The 12,458-nt window shown below is 52.7% G+C and overlaps 1 protein-coding gene across 1 annotated transcript; it reads left to right on the forward strand.

Moving 5' to 3' along the window:
• The first annotated feature begins 3,609 nt into the window (after positions 1-3,609).
• Positions 3,610-12,458, forward strand: C1QTNF6 (C1q and TNF related 6). The gene is made up of 3 exons (XM_038155298.1): positions 3,610-3,778; positions 7,575-7,812; positions 9,402-12,458. Exons 2-3 carry the CDS (start codon positions 7,581-7,583, stop codon positions 9,947-9,949), a joined length of 780 nt encoding a protein of 259 aa, XP_038011226.1. The 5' UTR covers positions 3,610-3,778; positions 7,575-7,580; the 3' UTR covers positions 9,950-12,458.

Genomic DNA, 12,458 nt, shown 5'->3' on the forward strand with positions numbered 1-12,458 from the left:
GGCTGGGAGAGGGCAGCTGCACCTTGCCAAGGGCCCTCCACACACACACACACACACACACACACACACACACACACACACACCCCAAACCAAACCACACAACGGTGGTCTGGAGCAGCTGCTGACCCATTCAGTGTGACCTTTCTGCCCTGCAGTGGATCTTCAGGAGGAAAACTGGAAGGGCAGTGAATGGTGAATGGCGTTGGCAGAGGGGCTCCAGTGTGGAGAACCGAGGGTGTGTTTCCAGGCTGTTACCAACACAGCCCACACATAATGTCATTTGAAGCTGTTGTTAGGGAGCCACTGTATTTGTCATCAGCAGGGAATCACAGCAGCTCAGATCAGGCAACAGTAAAACTGTCCAGGCCATGTTCTTCTTTCTGCTGTTGTACAGGGCTGTGGAACAAGGGGAGGGGGGCAGGAAGCATTGTTGTAATGGAGTAGCCTCTAGAGAAAAGAGACAGGGGAATACAAAAAGGGGAAACACCTTTAAAAAGAAGATGCTCCGAGCTCTCCTGAGGATCCGACAGAGAACTGAAATGCTTTATCTGCTCGAACGAGTGGAAAATATGCAAATATTTGCTCATGAAAAATTGCTGTTCTTTGCCTTCCCAAGCATAAACTGTGCAAACGCCACTCACCACGCAGCCGGCTCACGCAGATCTCGCACTCGGCACGTCATGCACAAACAGCCACACGCGCATAGCCAGTGCGTCAATGCAGCCGGGCAAGGACACGTGCCTGGGCTGCAGCACAGCAGCCTCCTCTCCATGACAAACAGGGCCGCGGGGCACGGGAATACGGATGCCTCGACAGGCAAACAGCGCCGGGGGAGGCAGTGCCCCGCCGCGGCTCCCCGCGGTGCTTTGGAGCCGGAGCGGCTGCGGAGCTGCGGGCGGGAGGGACGCGAAAACCCATCCCGGTGCTGCCCCGCTCTCGGGCACGGGGGACACCTCCGGGGGACACGCAGCGGGGCGGGAGGGGCAGGGCGGGTGGCGCCGAGCGGCGCGGGGGACGCGGGCGCTGCGCGGCGCGTCCTGCAGAGGGGGATCGGACACCGGCCGGCCGCGGCGAGCCGGGGATCGCGGCCGGGCTCCTGCCCTTCTCACCGGGCTTAGGACTGTGCTGCCAAGCGGCAGTGGAGCCTCTCCGTGCTAACCCCCCGCGTGTCAGACATCCAGAGGGACCTGTGCAGGCATGAGAGGGGTGCATCGCAGCACAGAGAGACGTCTGTGTCCTGGGCTGCATCAAAAGAAACGTGGCCAGAAGGTCGAGGGAGGTGATCCTGCCCCTCTACTCCTCTCTGGTGATACTCCTTGTGGAGTGCTGCATCTAGGTCTGGGACCCCCAATATATGAAGGACATGGACCTGTTGGAGCAGGTCCAAGATGACAGTGATGAAGATAATCAGAGGTCTGGAGCATCTGTCCTATGAAGACAAGTTGACAGAATTGGGGTTGTTAGCCTGGAAAAGGGTCCATGGAGATCTTATAGTCCCTTCCAGCACCTAACAGGAGACTACAGGAAAGATGGAGAGGCACTTTTCACAATGGCATGTAGGGGTAGGACAAAGGGGAATGGCTTTAAAATGAAGGAGGTCAGGGTTAGATTAGATAAAAGGAAGAAATTGTTCACTGTGAAGGTGGTGAGGCGCTGGCACAGGTTGCCTGAAGACACTGTGGGTGCCCCATCCCTGGCAGCATTCAAGGCCAGGCTTTGAGCAACCCGATCTACTGGAACGTGTCCTTGCCCATGGTCATGGCCGGGGGCTCGGAATTAGATGATCTTGAAGGTCTTTTCCAACCCAAACCACCCTGTGATTCTATAATTCTGTCATGTCAGTCTGGTTCCCTTAGCAGAAAGCACCCCTCACAGATCCAAGAGTTTGTGAGCTCTTAAACACTTCCTTGCCCATCCACCTGTCCACTCATGCCGCCCCACCACCCCATCCCCCCTCCACAAAGTGTTTTGTTTCTTTGGTGAGAAAGCTCATGGCTATCTCCGAACAAAGTTTTCTCACCCAAACCGCTGTGCACCTTTCTCAGCACTCCTTGTGAGAACTGACATGCCCTGAGTAGTGATCTACTGTTGATAAGCGATACGGGCAGGTCTAGGAGGGTGCGTAGGAGAGGATGGCAAAGGAGTAAAACTTTCTGGGTCTACACAAGAGTGGATGGGAGGAGGGGGCCTTCAGGTGCATGCAGATACAGAGAAGCAGAAGGCAGCAGGCTTGCCTGAAGGTTATTTTTAAGAACTGGTTCAAAGAGGCTACAATGTCACCTGGTATCCCCCACCCAGCCAGGCTGCTGGATCCAGATGTTCTCCAGGCAGAAGACTCTTCCTGGTTACAGTAGGGATAGTCCTGGGTGGATACCAGCACAGGTCCTTGGTCTCACAGGCAGGGTCACAAGGGGAGGGTAAGAGATGGGACACTCAAGTTGGAAAAGCTGCTGATGGGGAGAGGGGCAGCCTGGGTGATGCCGTCAGGCATCTCCAGCTGATGCAGCTTGTGAGCCAGTGTCTGATGTCCTCCCTCCTCAGCTGTGTCACACAAGGACTGGCTGTGAGGGCACTGGGAAGTAGAAGACAAGCTCACACTTTCATGCTCAGTATTGGAGACTGCCAGATCTAGCAACAGCTTTGCTCAAGCAATGACTGCAGGTGAACGGCTCTTCCAGCTGCTCCTCAGCCACGTGGCATTTCAGCAATGCACAGAAAAAAAACAAAAGAAAAAAAAAAAAGCATAGCCTTTGCCAGGCCTTCATCTCTGTGTGAGACAGGCCAGGCCGCCAAGCAGCACACAGCAGAAATCCCTGCTGGCAGCAGTGCCTTCAAACTCAGCAGCAGCCTGCATACAGCCAGAGAACGTGTCATTTCGGCTTGGTCTAGGCCCCACATGGGCAGAAGTCTAAAGAGAAATGTAGCCATGCAGCTGACATCTAATAGGTCTGCCCATCCTTAGAGACGTAGAAAGTATTCTAAGCCAGTAATTTTGAACCATGCTGGTGTTCTTGAGTAACGAGGGCTGGCTGTTGCACAAACCCTGTGCACAGATGTGGAGTCCACAGGCTGGAAAAGATTCATCTAATCATAGAATCACAGAATAGTTTGGGCTTGAAAGGACCTTTAAAGGTCATGTATTCTTCCCAGGCTCTTCTGCTGCCTGGCCAGAGATGATCAGCAATTCTGGTACAGCAGAGTGACAGCTGCTGTTACAGGATAACCTGAAGGCACCACAAACTACTGAAGCAAAAAGCCACATTGCCACCTTTTAATGTCTCAGGTGTACCCCTCCCCATTTACAGGCACTATGGAAGGGCAAGGCAAAGGCACCCAGGAACAGCCAGGCTGCGATGGAGAGGAGGCAAGGGCAGGGCAGTGCTGCCGATCCCTTCCCAGCTCTTGAAACACATGTGAGCTCTCTCTCCAAGGGTAGTAACAGCAGTAGCCAAAAGCCTGAACTTTGCTTCCAGAAAGAGTCAGCTGTTGAGCTGAGCAAATTGTGATGCTGTGCAGGGTGGGTGGAAGAAGGGAGGGAGGAAGGGAGGGAAGAAGGGAGAGAGGGAGGGAGAGCCAAGCCTGACACGGGCCAGAGCAGGAGGGGAGGCACTCACAAAGGCCTTGGAGGCAGGATGGAAAAGACAGTAATTACATAAGAGCACTTGGCGAGCATCTGGCTGGAGTCAGCTGGGCCCCGCCGGCCCTCCCTCCCGCGCTGCTAACCAGGAGCAGCTGAGGATACAGGATACAGCGCGGGACCCTGCGGAGGGGAGTGGAGGTAAGAGGTGCTCTGCTTCCCCTCCTGGCTTGTGACGCTCTTGAAGATTAGGGACAGAGGAGTGGGGACCGTGGGGAAGGAAAGGCAGCTGTAGTGGAGGAGAAGCAGTCAGGAAAGGGAAGAGAAGCAGCTCTTCCTCTGGCTTTTGGTGCAAATGATCCCCCTTCACTCTGGAGGTTTGGTGAGGGAGGAGCTGTGAAGGGCGAGTGTCTGTGCATGGAGGTGTGTGTATGTGCAACAGGGCAGGTGATCCACATGTGCTGCAGGGGAGCTGAGCTGTACACAGAGGCTAGAGAGGAGGAAAGGCACCAATTTCCTTCTCCATACCTGTGGTAGAGGGGGGTAATAGCATGGATGCAGCCACTGAGGTAGAGACAGTCTTCATCCCCCTGCTTTGCCAGGGTTGTGATGGGTATAGGAAAAGGGAGGAAATGGAGGAGGAAGCAGCTGCTTTTGAGCAGGGATTGTTGCAGTCTAATATGGACAGTGCTTGCTTGGGCTGCCCCCAAGACAAAGTGTGTGATGAGGCAAAGCGAAGATGATTGGGCACACGAGGTGCCCTCAGGCCTGAACTGCACTTTAAAGCATGGCTGGCACAGGTTTACTGGAGAGAATTCTCAAAATCTCCTGTAAATGTAACTGCCCTGGCAAAATATTGCTGGTACACACTGTTCCCTTTGGGAGCAGAGCAATATTACCCTAGCAAAAGTGCCTTTACTAGCATAAACTTCTGCCCAGCTGGGCAATGCCACCAGAGCACATCTTTGTTTGCTGCTCCTGGCAGGTTCCTATTCAGCCCAGATGAGACATTAAATACAAAGTCCTGCTCGCTCCCCACTGTGAGCTGTTCTTGCAATCAGATGAGACACAGGCAAAGGCCCCAGCTGATGAGGTCCCCCATGAAGAACATCTGCTTGGCTGTGAGCAACTCAGGAGTGCAGATGGAAATGTGGGACGGAAATGAGGACAATGGCCTCCCTGCTACCTGTTTCCCTTGGAAAGGTGGAAGAGGCTAGGCATAAGGCCAAGAACCCCACGTGGGTAATGTCATGTTTGGAAATAAGCCAGGCAGGAAAACCTGAAAGAGGCAGAAGCTTTGTCTTCCGTATCAGTCTCCAAGTTTTCACGAACCCAGAAATTTTTCTTGCCTTTAATAGTACCGTCAGCTGCCAAAATTCCCACCAGCAGCAGCCAGGAGTAGACAACACAACTCATCACAAAATTCCTCTTCTGTGAGCTGGTAAGGCTCCATGAGCAAACAGTATTGCCCTAACCTTCCCCCCCCTCATTTCCCAAAAGGGGAAACTGAGGCACGAGCAAACGTGGGCAACTTGCAGTGGATTTCATTGCACGTCAGTGCTGGAGCCCGGTGAGGAGCTCACGCGCTCAGCAGTGCATTTCTCCGTCCTCTTCCTGCCCCAGCTGGAAGGCATGTTCACTCCATGTTCATTGAGCTCCAGGCTGACAGGCAGGCTGAGAATATCTCCAGGCCTCCCAGCCCCCATTCCTCCCTTCCCCCTCAGCTCACAGTGCATATTTTCCCAGAGTTTTCCTCTTGCTTCTCCAGTGGTTCTGGGGTCCTGCCAAACGCCAGCCACTCTCTGGGAAGCGGGGCCTCCCATTCCTAAACCAAACAAATAGGAGAAGGGAAATATGGAAAAAAAAGTCCCAGCACACGTAGACACGCTCAAAACCTGATTCCCCTCAGAAACCTTGGAGCCTTTTGCAGCTCCTCTTGGAAATTGCAGGAGGCACGGTGCTGACTTGGCATTTCTGACCCCTGCAGAGCAGAGATATTGTTTGTCCTTCCTTCTGCCTCCCAAAGATCCATATGTGCACACGCCCCCCACCCCACACACACCCGGGGTATGTTTTGGTGCAGGATAGAATCTTCTAATCCTCTTCCCAACAGACTCTGCAGTGTGAGAAAAATCTCCCATCTCTCCCACCCCGCATTCTTCTCCCCTCCAAAATGCCCTTCATTCCAATATTCTGGTGCATCCACATTGTGCCTAGCCCAAAGGCACAAGCTTGTCAGCTTGGCGCCAAGCTGGGGACAGTGGTCACAGCCAGGGTTTGTTTCCAGATCTCCAGTTTTGCTGGCAGGCAGCTCCCAGCAGCTAGGCTCTGCTTCAGAGCAGGCACACCCCTCCCATCCAAAAAGCTCGGCCTGGGACCTAAACAGGGGACATGACCGGTTGATGACACGTGCTGGAGCACAAGGCTTGGGGCTCTGCCCAGGCAGAGGGGATGACCAGAGAGGGAAAAAACTGATGCCTCTCCCAGTTGGCAGCTGCTACTGCTAGAAATATCATGCCTGGGGCAAGAGGCCACAGTGATGTGGAGAAAAAACAATGCAGGAGAGAATAAAAGATGAAGTTTGGGGACTATGAGTGGGTCAAGCACAGCTGGGGAGAGAGCACGGCCAAGCATGGCCCTGGGACAGGGGACTAGCACAAAGGACTATGGGCAGAACTCTGTAGCACCCTGCCTGAAGGAAAGTCTGTCTCTTGCACCAATGCACCTTACCTTGTCCATCCTGAGATGCCAAAGGTGGAACACAGCCCTGCTACTGTCCACCCTTTGCACTGGGCACAGGCTGTGCTGCCTGCATTTTTTGTTGGCTGGAAGTGAAAAGGCAGAGAATAAAACCAAACCAACATCGTGTACAAGGAAAAGGCACTTCCTAGGAAAGAGTTAAAAAGACGCTGAAACCCAAGCCGGTTTAGGATGGAGAGCACCCAAAGCCAGGGAGGGAGAAGGAGGGAGAGGAGAGGGGAGGGAGCCGGTCCAAGCCTAGCTCGCACACCCAGCCAGCGCTGAGCAGTGCCTGTGCCAAGAGCCGGCTTCCTTAAAGCCATGGGCGCGGGGGCCTGCCCTGCAGGCAGAGGGGAGCCGGCGAGCGGAGGCTGGGACGCGGAGAGGGGAGCCTTCGGCCCCCGGGGTGAGCAGCTGTGCTGTGCCGGGGGGCAGGCAGCAGGATGGGGGGCACAGGCTGCAAGAGGGGCTTTCTCAGCTGCCTGGCGTGTCTGTCTTCCGTAAGCATACTTCTCTGCAGGCTGCACAGCTTCTAGTCCTTCACCCTCGGCAGCGAGGCAGCTCTCCTCTGGTCCGCCCAAAGGCTGTGCTGGGGAGCCGGCCGTCCCCTTGGGAAGGTGCTGGGGTTTGCCTGGGAACCCGCTGGGCACGGATGGGAGGGGACCGAGCCGCCGGGACGGGTGGGATTTGGTGGGGGAAAGAAGGGCCCTGAAGTTGAGTTCCCAGCCCACAGGAGAAGAGGTATCTCTGCTGGACATGGGGATTTTGGAGTTAGTTTCCTATAAAGAGTTGCTATGCAGTGATAGGAGGGCTGGAGAACTTTTAAAAGGTGCTTCCCACAGATTGAGCAGCCTACCAGAGCATGCTTTTGCTAAAGAGCTGTTAGACTCAATGACCCTAGAGGTCTTTTTCAATCTTAACAATTCTGTAATTCTGCCTCCTTCCTCTATCCCAGCCTGGGGATTGTATATTCTAGTGGCTTTCATGGTTTGCCTCATCAGCATCAAGCCTTCTCCCATGGTCAGCACCAAGTTTCCACTGGCCTGGGCAGAAGGACGTGGGGCATCCTCTTGGGCCATGCCGTTGCTGCTCAGATTGCAGCCTTGAACAAGCCTATAAGCTCCCTCCACAGGACAATGCCATTTCATCCCACCCCTGCTCCAGCCACAGAAAGATGTTCTATCATGATCTCTGCTCCATCCCCTATGTCCTCCCCCTTCTTATACCTCACTTTTGGCACTTCCTTGTATCTTCCCAGGTCACCATGGACATAACGTACCTGTGCACATCCCTGACCTTCCTTTTTCTCCCTCTTGTTGTGTTTGGGGCACCCGCTGATGAACCCAACCTCACAGAACCAGGCCCTGGTGCTTGCAAGCGCTGCTGTGACACACTGGACTCTTCCACAGACACCCCACCAGTCCCTCCCAGCCACCACCACTTTCCCTATCCAGTGCCAGAGGTCCGTCCCTATATCAACATCACCATTCTGAAGGGTAAGTCTTTATCCTGGGTTGCCAAGGCCGGCTCAGGCACTGATGGCATTGCAGTGGAGGTGACAGCTGAATTGCTGGTGTGCTGGTTGTGCTAACAGACACCAGGAGCCATCCTGGAGGATAACTGACCACACACCCTGTACCCAGGGTTTAGGTGTTTTGTGCTGTGATGAGGAGTAGCCTGGGGGGATAGAAGTCAGTGCTATCTCTGCTGTGATCTCTTTGTCTCAGGATGCTGCCTGCTGCTAATTCTTCCTCCTTGCTAACACAGGACAGCCTCTTGCCAAGCTGAAAGGACACATTCCTTGTCACAGACTTACAGAGTCCTGTAGTGCCTGAGGGAAGGAACATTCCTTATCAACTGTAAAATAAGCATGTTTGGAGGGCATTGGCACCCAGGGAGGTTGTGAGGAAACCTTCTCCAGCTCCTTGGTTCGTGTGCATTTGGGAGCAGGAGGAGGGCAAAGGAAAGCAGCAGTTATTTGCAAGCACCTCCAGGTTAAACTTGTAGTGACCCCCAGGTCATTCCACCCTTGGCTTGGCAAACGGGAAAGGGCTCCCTATTTTAGATCAGCTCCTCCCTTCAGGTCTCCCCTTTTAGCCTTTGCTGTGGGCAAAAGCCTGTTCCCAGCTGGATGCTGCTACATGCTTCTTGTAGCTCTGTGGTTTGTCTGGGTTAACTGGGTGGATGCTCTCCCTTCCCTGCCCTGCCTGGAAGTAGCTGCAATCCATCAAAGCTCAGAGGGGCAGATAGAGGCCTAGACTAGAGTGGGGTGTCATAGGGGGACCTTCAATACCATGCAGAGGATGGAGAGGACAAAAAGAACAAGACACAGATTTTGAATGCTGTCACTTAGAGCTGGAGGCTGCTCTGAGTCCCATTTCTTCTCTGTATACACAAAGTACATTCTGGAGCTGGTCTGTCTATGTACTGATGCCTGCCCAAGTGTGTGATGGGGAGCGCACACACCCCACGTTAGAACTGTAGCATTAATTAGACGAGATGCTCAAAGCATGCCAGTATTGTGAAAGCACCATCCCTCTAAGCTGCAGTGCTCCATCTCCCCAGTCAAGCTTGGATCTTTTCCCTCTGACCCACCTATTGTCCCTCTCTAATCATATATCCCCCACAGGTGTTAGCAGTTCCTCCCCTCCTCCAGCCTACAACAAGACCAGTGTGCATCCTGCGTGGATAATTGGATCATAGGAGAGGTGTGAGGGAGGGCAAGGCTGTGCTGGAGGTTAAGGAGTTTGTGGGAGGAACAAGAGGTCAAAAGCCCCAGTGGTACTTTGGACTGCTGGGCTCCCTCTGAGGCTGAAGTCTCCTAGGGAGACATCCTCGTGCCTCCAGCAGAGCCATATCACTTGGTGAGCTGGAGATTCATTAGGGAAGAGACTCCAGTCACTCCCAGAGTTCTGCTAGCTCCTTTCCCATGAAGAGTAGGGGTATTGTCACCCTCAGAAGTGTTCCTTCTTCTGGCATTGCCCCATTCTTGTGCAATCCTCTGCCTCCTCATTAGGCTTTCTCACCGCCACTTCCACATCCTCTGGTATCACACAGGAGCTGTGTCCTCTGTTTCCTCCTGTAGGAGAGAAAGGAGACCGGGGAGAGCCTGGGATGCCAGGGAAATGGGGCAAAGAAGGACCACGAGGCGAGCGGGGTGCCCAGGGCCAGAAAGGCAGTAAAGGACAGATGGGCACAGCGGGAGACCCCTGCAAGCATCAGTACGCTGCATTCTCCGTCGGTCGCAAGAAAGCGCTGCACAGCAGTGAGGGCTTCCAGGTCTTGATCTTTGACACCGTCTTCGTCAACCTCTACAGCCACTTCGACATGTTCAATGGCAAGTTCTACTGCTCAGTGGGTGGACTTTACTATTTCAGCCTCAATGTCCACACCTGGAACTTCAAGGAGACCTACATGCACATCATGCACAACGAAGAAGAGGCGGTCATCCTGTATGCCCAACCCAGCGACCGCAGCATCATGCAGAGCCAGAGCCTCATGCTGGAGCTCCAGGAAAATGATGAGATCTGGGTGAGGCTCTACAAGCGGGAGCGGGAGAATGCCATTTACAGTGATGATGTTGATGTGTACATCACCTTCAGCGGGTATTTGGTCAAGCCCAGCACTGAATAACTACTCTTCCTTAGGGCCTCTTAGGCCTCTTCCTTATTCTTCTCTCTCTCTCTAGCTCTCTCTCTCTCTCTCTCTCTCTCTTTCTCTCTTTCTCTCTTTACTGCCCATAACCACTGCAAATCACTTGGAAATGGGCCTGTCAAATCTCAGGCACCAAGTGTGAAACTTGCCACACTGGCTCCCACCTCACGCTCTCTTGTAGCCAGACCTGTATCTGTCCACTTTACATCATGGCACTACCACCCCTTGCCCCTCACCTCATAACCCCAACTAAGGTTATTGGCTTCTTCTCAATCTGCCAGCAAGCTGCTTCTGGCATTTAGGGTTCAAGAGCAAGAGGAAAGCCAAAATGCTGCTCCTGGGCCTGTGTCCCTCCTTGGGGCTTCATACACAAAGGACTCCTGTGGAAAGGGCTAGAAAGTCCCCACTGCTGAGGCACATCCTTGCTCCTCTCCATCCCAGCTAGACATCCCAACTAGACAGTTTTGCAGCCTGAAACAAGGTCTTGATGTCACCTCCGATTTCTGTAGTCTGGAGAGCAGACTGGGGTCCGATGGTCTCCTGTAGTACACAGAAGATGTAGGAGCACTAGGAGAGGATATTGGCTTTCCAAAAGGAGAACGCTTGGCCTTCTAAACTGGCTTTCCATAGACACTCTTCTGTTCACAGGGTCCAGGCTGGCCATCAAACCTAGACCTGGTGGGATTGTCCTCTGTGCCAACTCTAGCTCTTCAAAGGGATGAAGGGCCAGACACCTGGCCAGACCCTTCATGGGCATCTGTCCATGATTCAGTAGAGGCAACCATTCTGTTCCCACTAGGGATCACCAGTACAGAACAAGAGACAGAGAGGAAACCTTGAAAACCCCCTCCCACACCTCCTCCAGGGTGCTACTCAATCTTGGTTCATCAGCTATGGGAAGCTAGTCCAGAGAGCAAATCCAAATCTGCTCTCCTTTGGCAGAGGTGCCATTTCATTGTCCTCCTGAAGGTGGTTCTCCCACACTGGTATTGAAGAACCACTGTTTCAGGGCCTGAACTCAAGGCTGTAGGGGCAATTGCAGTTCAATCAATTCCAAACGTGGATAGGCTGCCACATCTTTGCCTCTGTGATGGAACAGAGATAGAAGTGAGACAACAGCATCTTGCCCAAGGGTTAAAAGCTTCCCTGCCGTATGCTCCATGCCCTTTTCTGGCAATCTCATCAGAGTAACTGAGGAAAGCATGTGGCTAAAACAAACCCTCGCTCTTTTTGTCAGGTTGGAGATGTCGCAGTGAGAAAGGAATGCCAGTGGTTTGGGTTTTCTAGTACTATTTATATTGGTCTCACACTGCTCCCACTGGCATCCCTGTGGTGGGGATGCTGCAGTCCTGGGGGAGCGGATGAGGCTGGCCCAGCACTTTGGGAAACCTACTTCCACATGTGATGCTCTCATAAACAGCAGTGCCAGGACTTGTCTCCTTTTTGAGTCTCAGGGCAGGACAAGCAGGAGAGACACAGGTATTTCTCCTCTGCTCCTCACTGGTCATGAAATCTTCAGACTTACCTGGGTTCTGAGGTCTCATCTCTTGATGTGCCACTGTCTCTGCCCATAGCACCTGGGAGTTCCAGGGTTCTCCCAGAAGAAATGTGTATTATTGTACAAGATTATGTCTGGTACACACAGGCCAGATAGCAATGGAACAGGGACCAAGGGTAAATATTAAAACTGACCTTGAAAAAATTGCAGGGCATTTTCTCTCTTATCCTGTTTACTTACTCTCTGTGCTTTTCTAAGGAAGCTGTACAGACTGGAGTGAGTTTCAGGAACTTTGCTGTGGATCCTCCCCACCATTGTCAATGAGGCAATGGGTATAAAAACAAAGTTTCACTAAGGCAAGGCTGATTTTTTCACAGGGAAACATGTGATGAAGGCATCATGGAAACTAAAGGACACTGTGGGTTTCTTTCTCTCTCTTAGGAGGTCAAGTGTGTGGAATTGCTCAGAGACAGGATTTAAGATAGCAGAGGAAGCAGAAAGCTGGAAGTGATGCTCAGGACCAAATCCCTTTCTCTCTTCTTCAACAGGCTGCAAACCCAAATATAGTCAATTTACAGTGTATAGCGCCCCATGCCTCCCTGAAGAGAAGCAAGCCTCTCAGACACTGAATATCTCCATAAACAAGCTTCCTTCTTTCTCCTTTCCTATTTGGTGATTGAATGCTTGTGACAGGTCTCCTGCGCTATCCATGAGCAGCCAGAGTGTGCCTGATGCACGTGAGAGAGGAGGGCAGGGGGACCAAAGGGTGTGTTTAACAGGCTTCTGGTGCTAAACAAGATGGCATTCCCTTGGTGCTAAATCAGATTTCAGGAGTATTGGATGCTTTCTGGAATGTGTAGTAGGCCGAGTTGTGATGTACTCTGGAATTAATGGTGCTTTTTGTGACAAAACCAAACAAACTCCAAGAACTTTTGTATATATATATTTTTTCAGTGGTATTAAACTTTTTTCCTTGGTTGTTTTGCACTT

The sequence above is a fragment of the Motacilla alba genome, chromosome 1A (genome assembly GCF_015832195.1).
Source record: "Motacilla alba alba isolate MOTALB_02 chromosome 1A, Motacilla_alba_V1.0_pri, whole genome shotgun sequence".
NCBI lineage: Eukaryota > Metazoa > Chordata > Aves > Passeriformes > Motacillidae > Motacilla > Motacilla alba.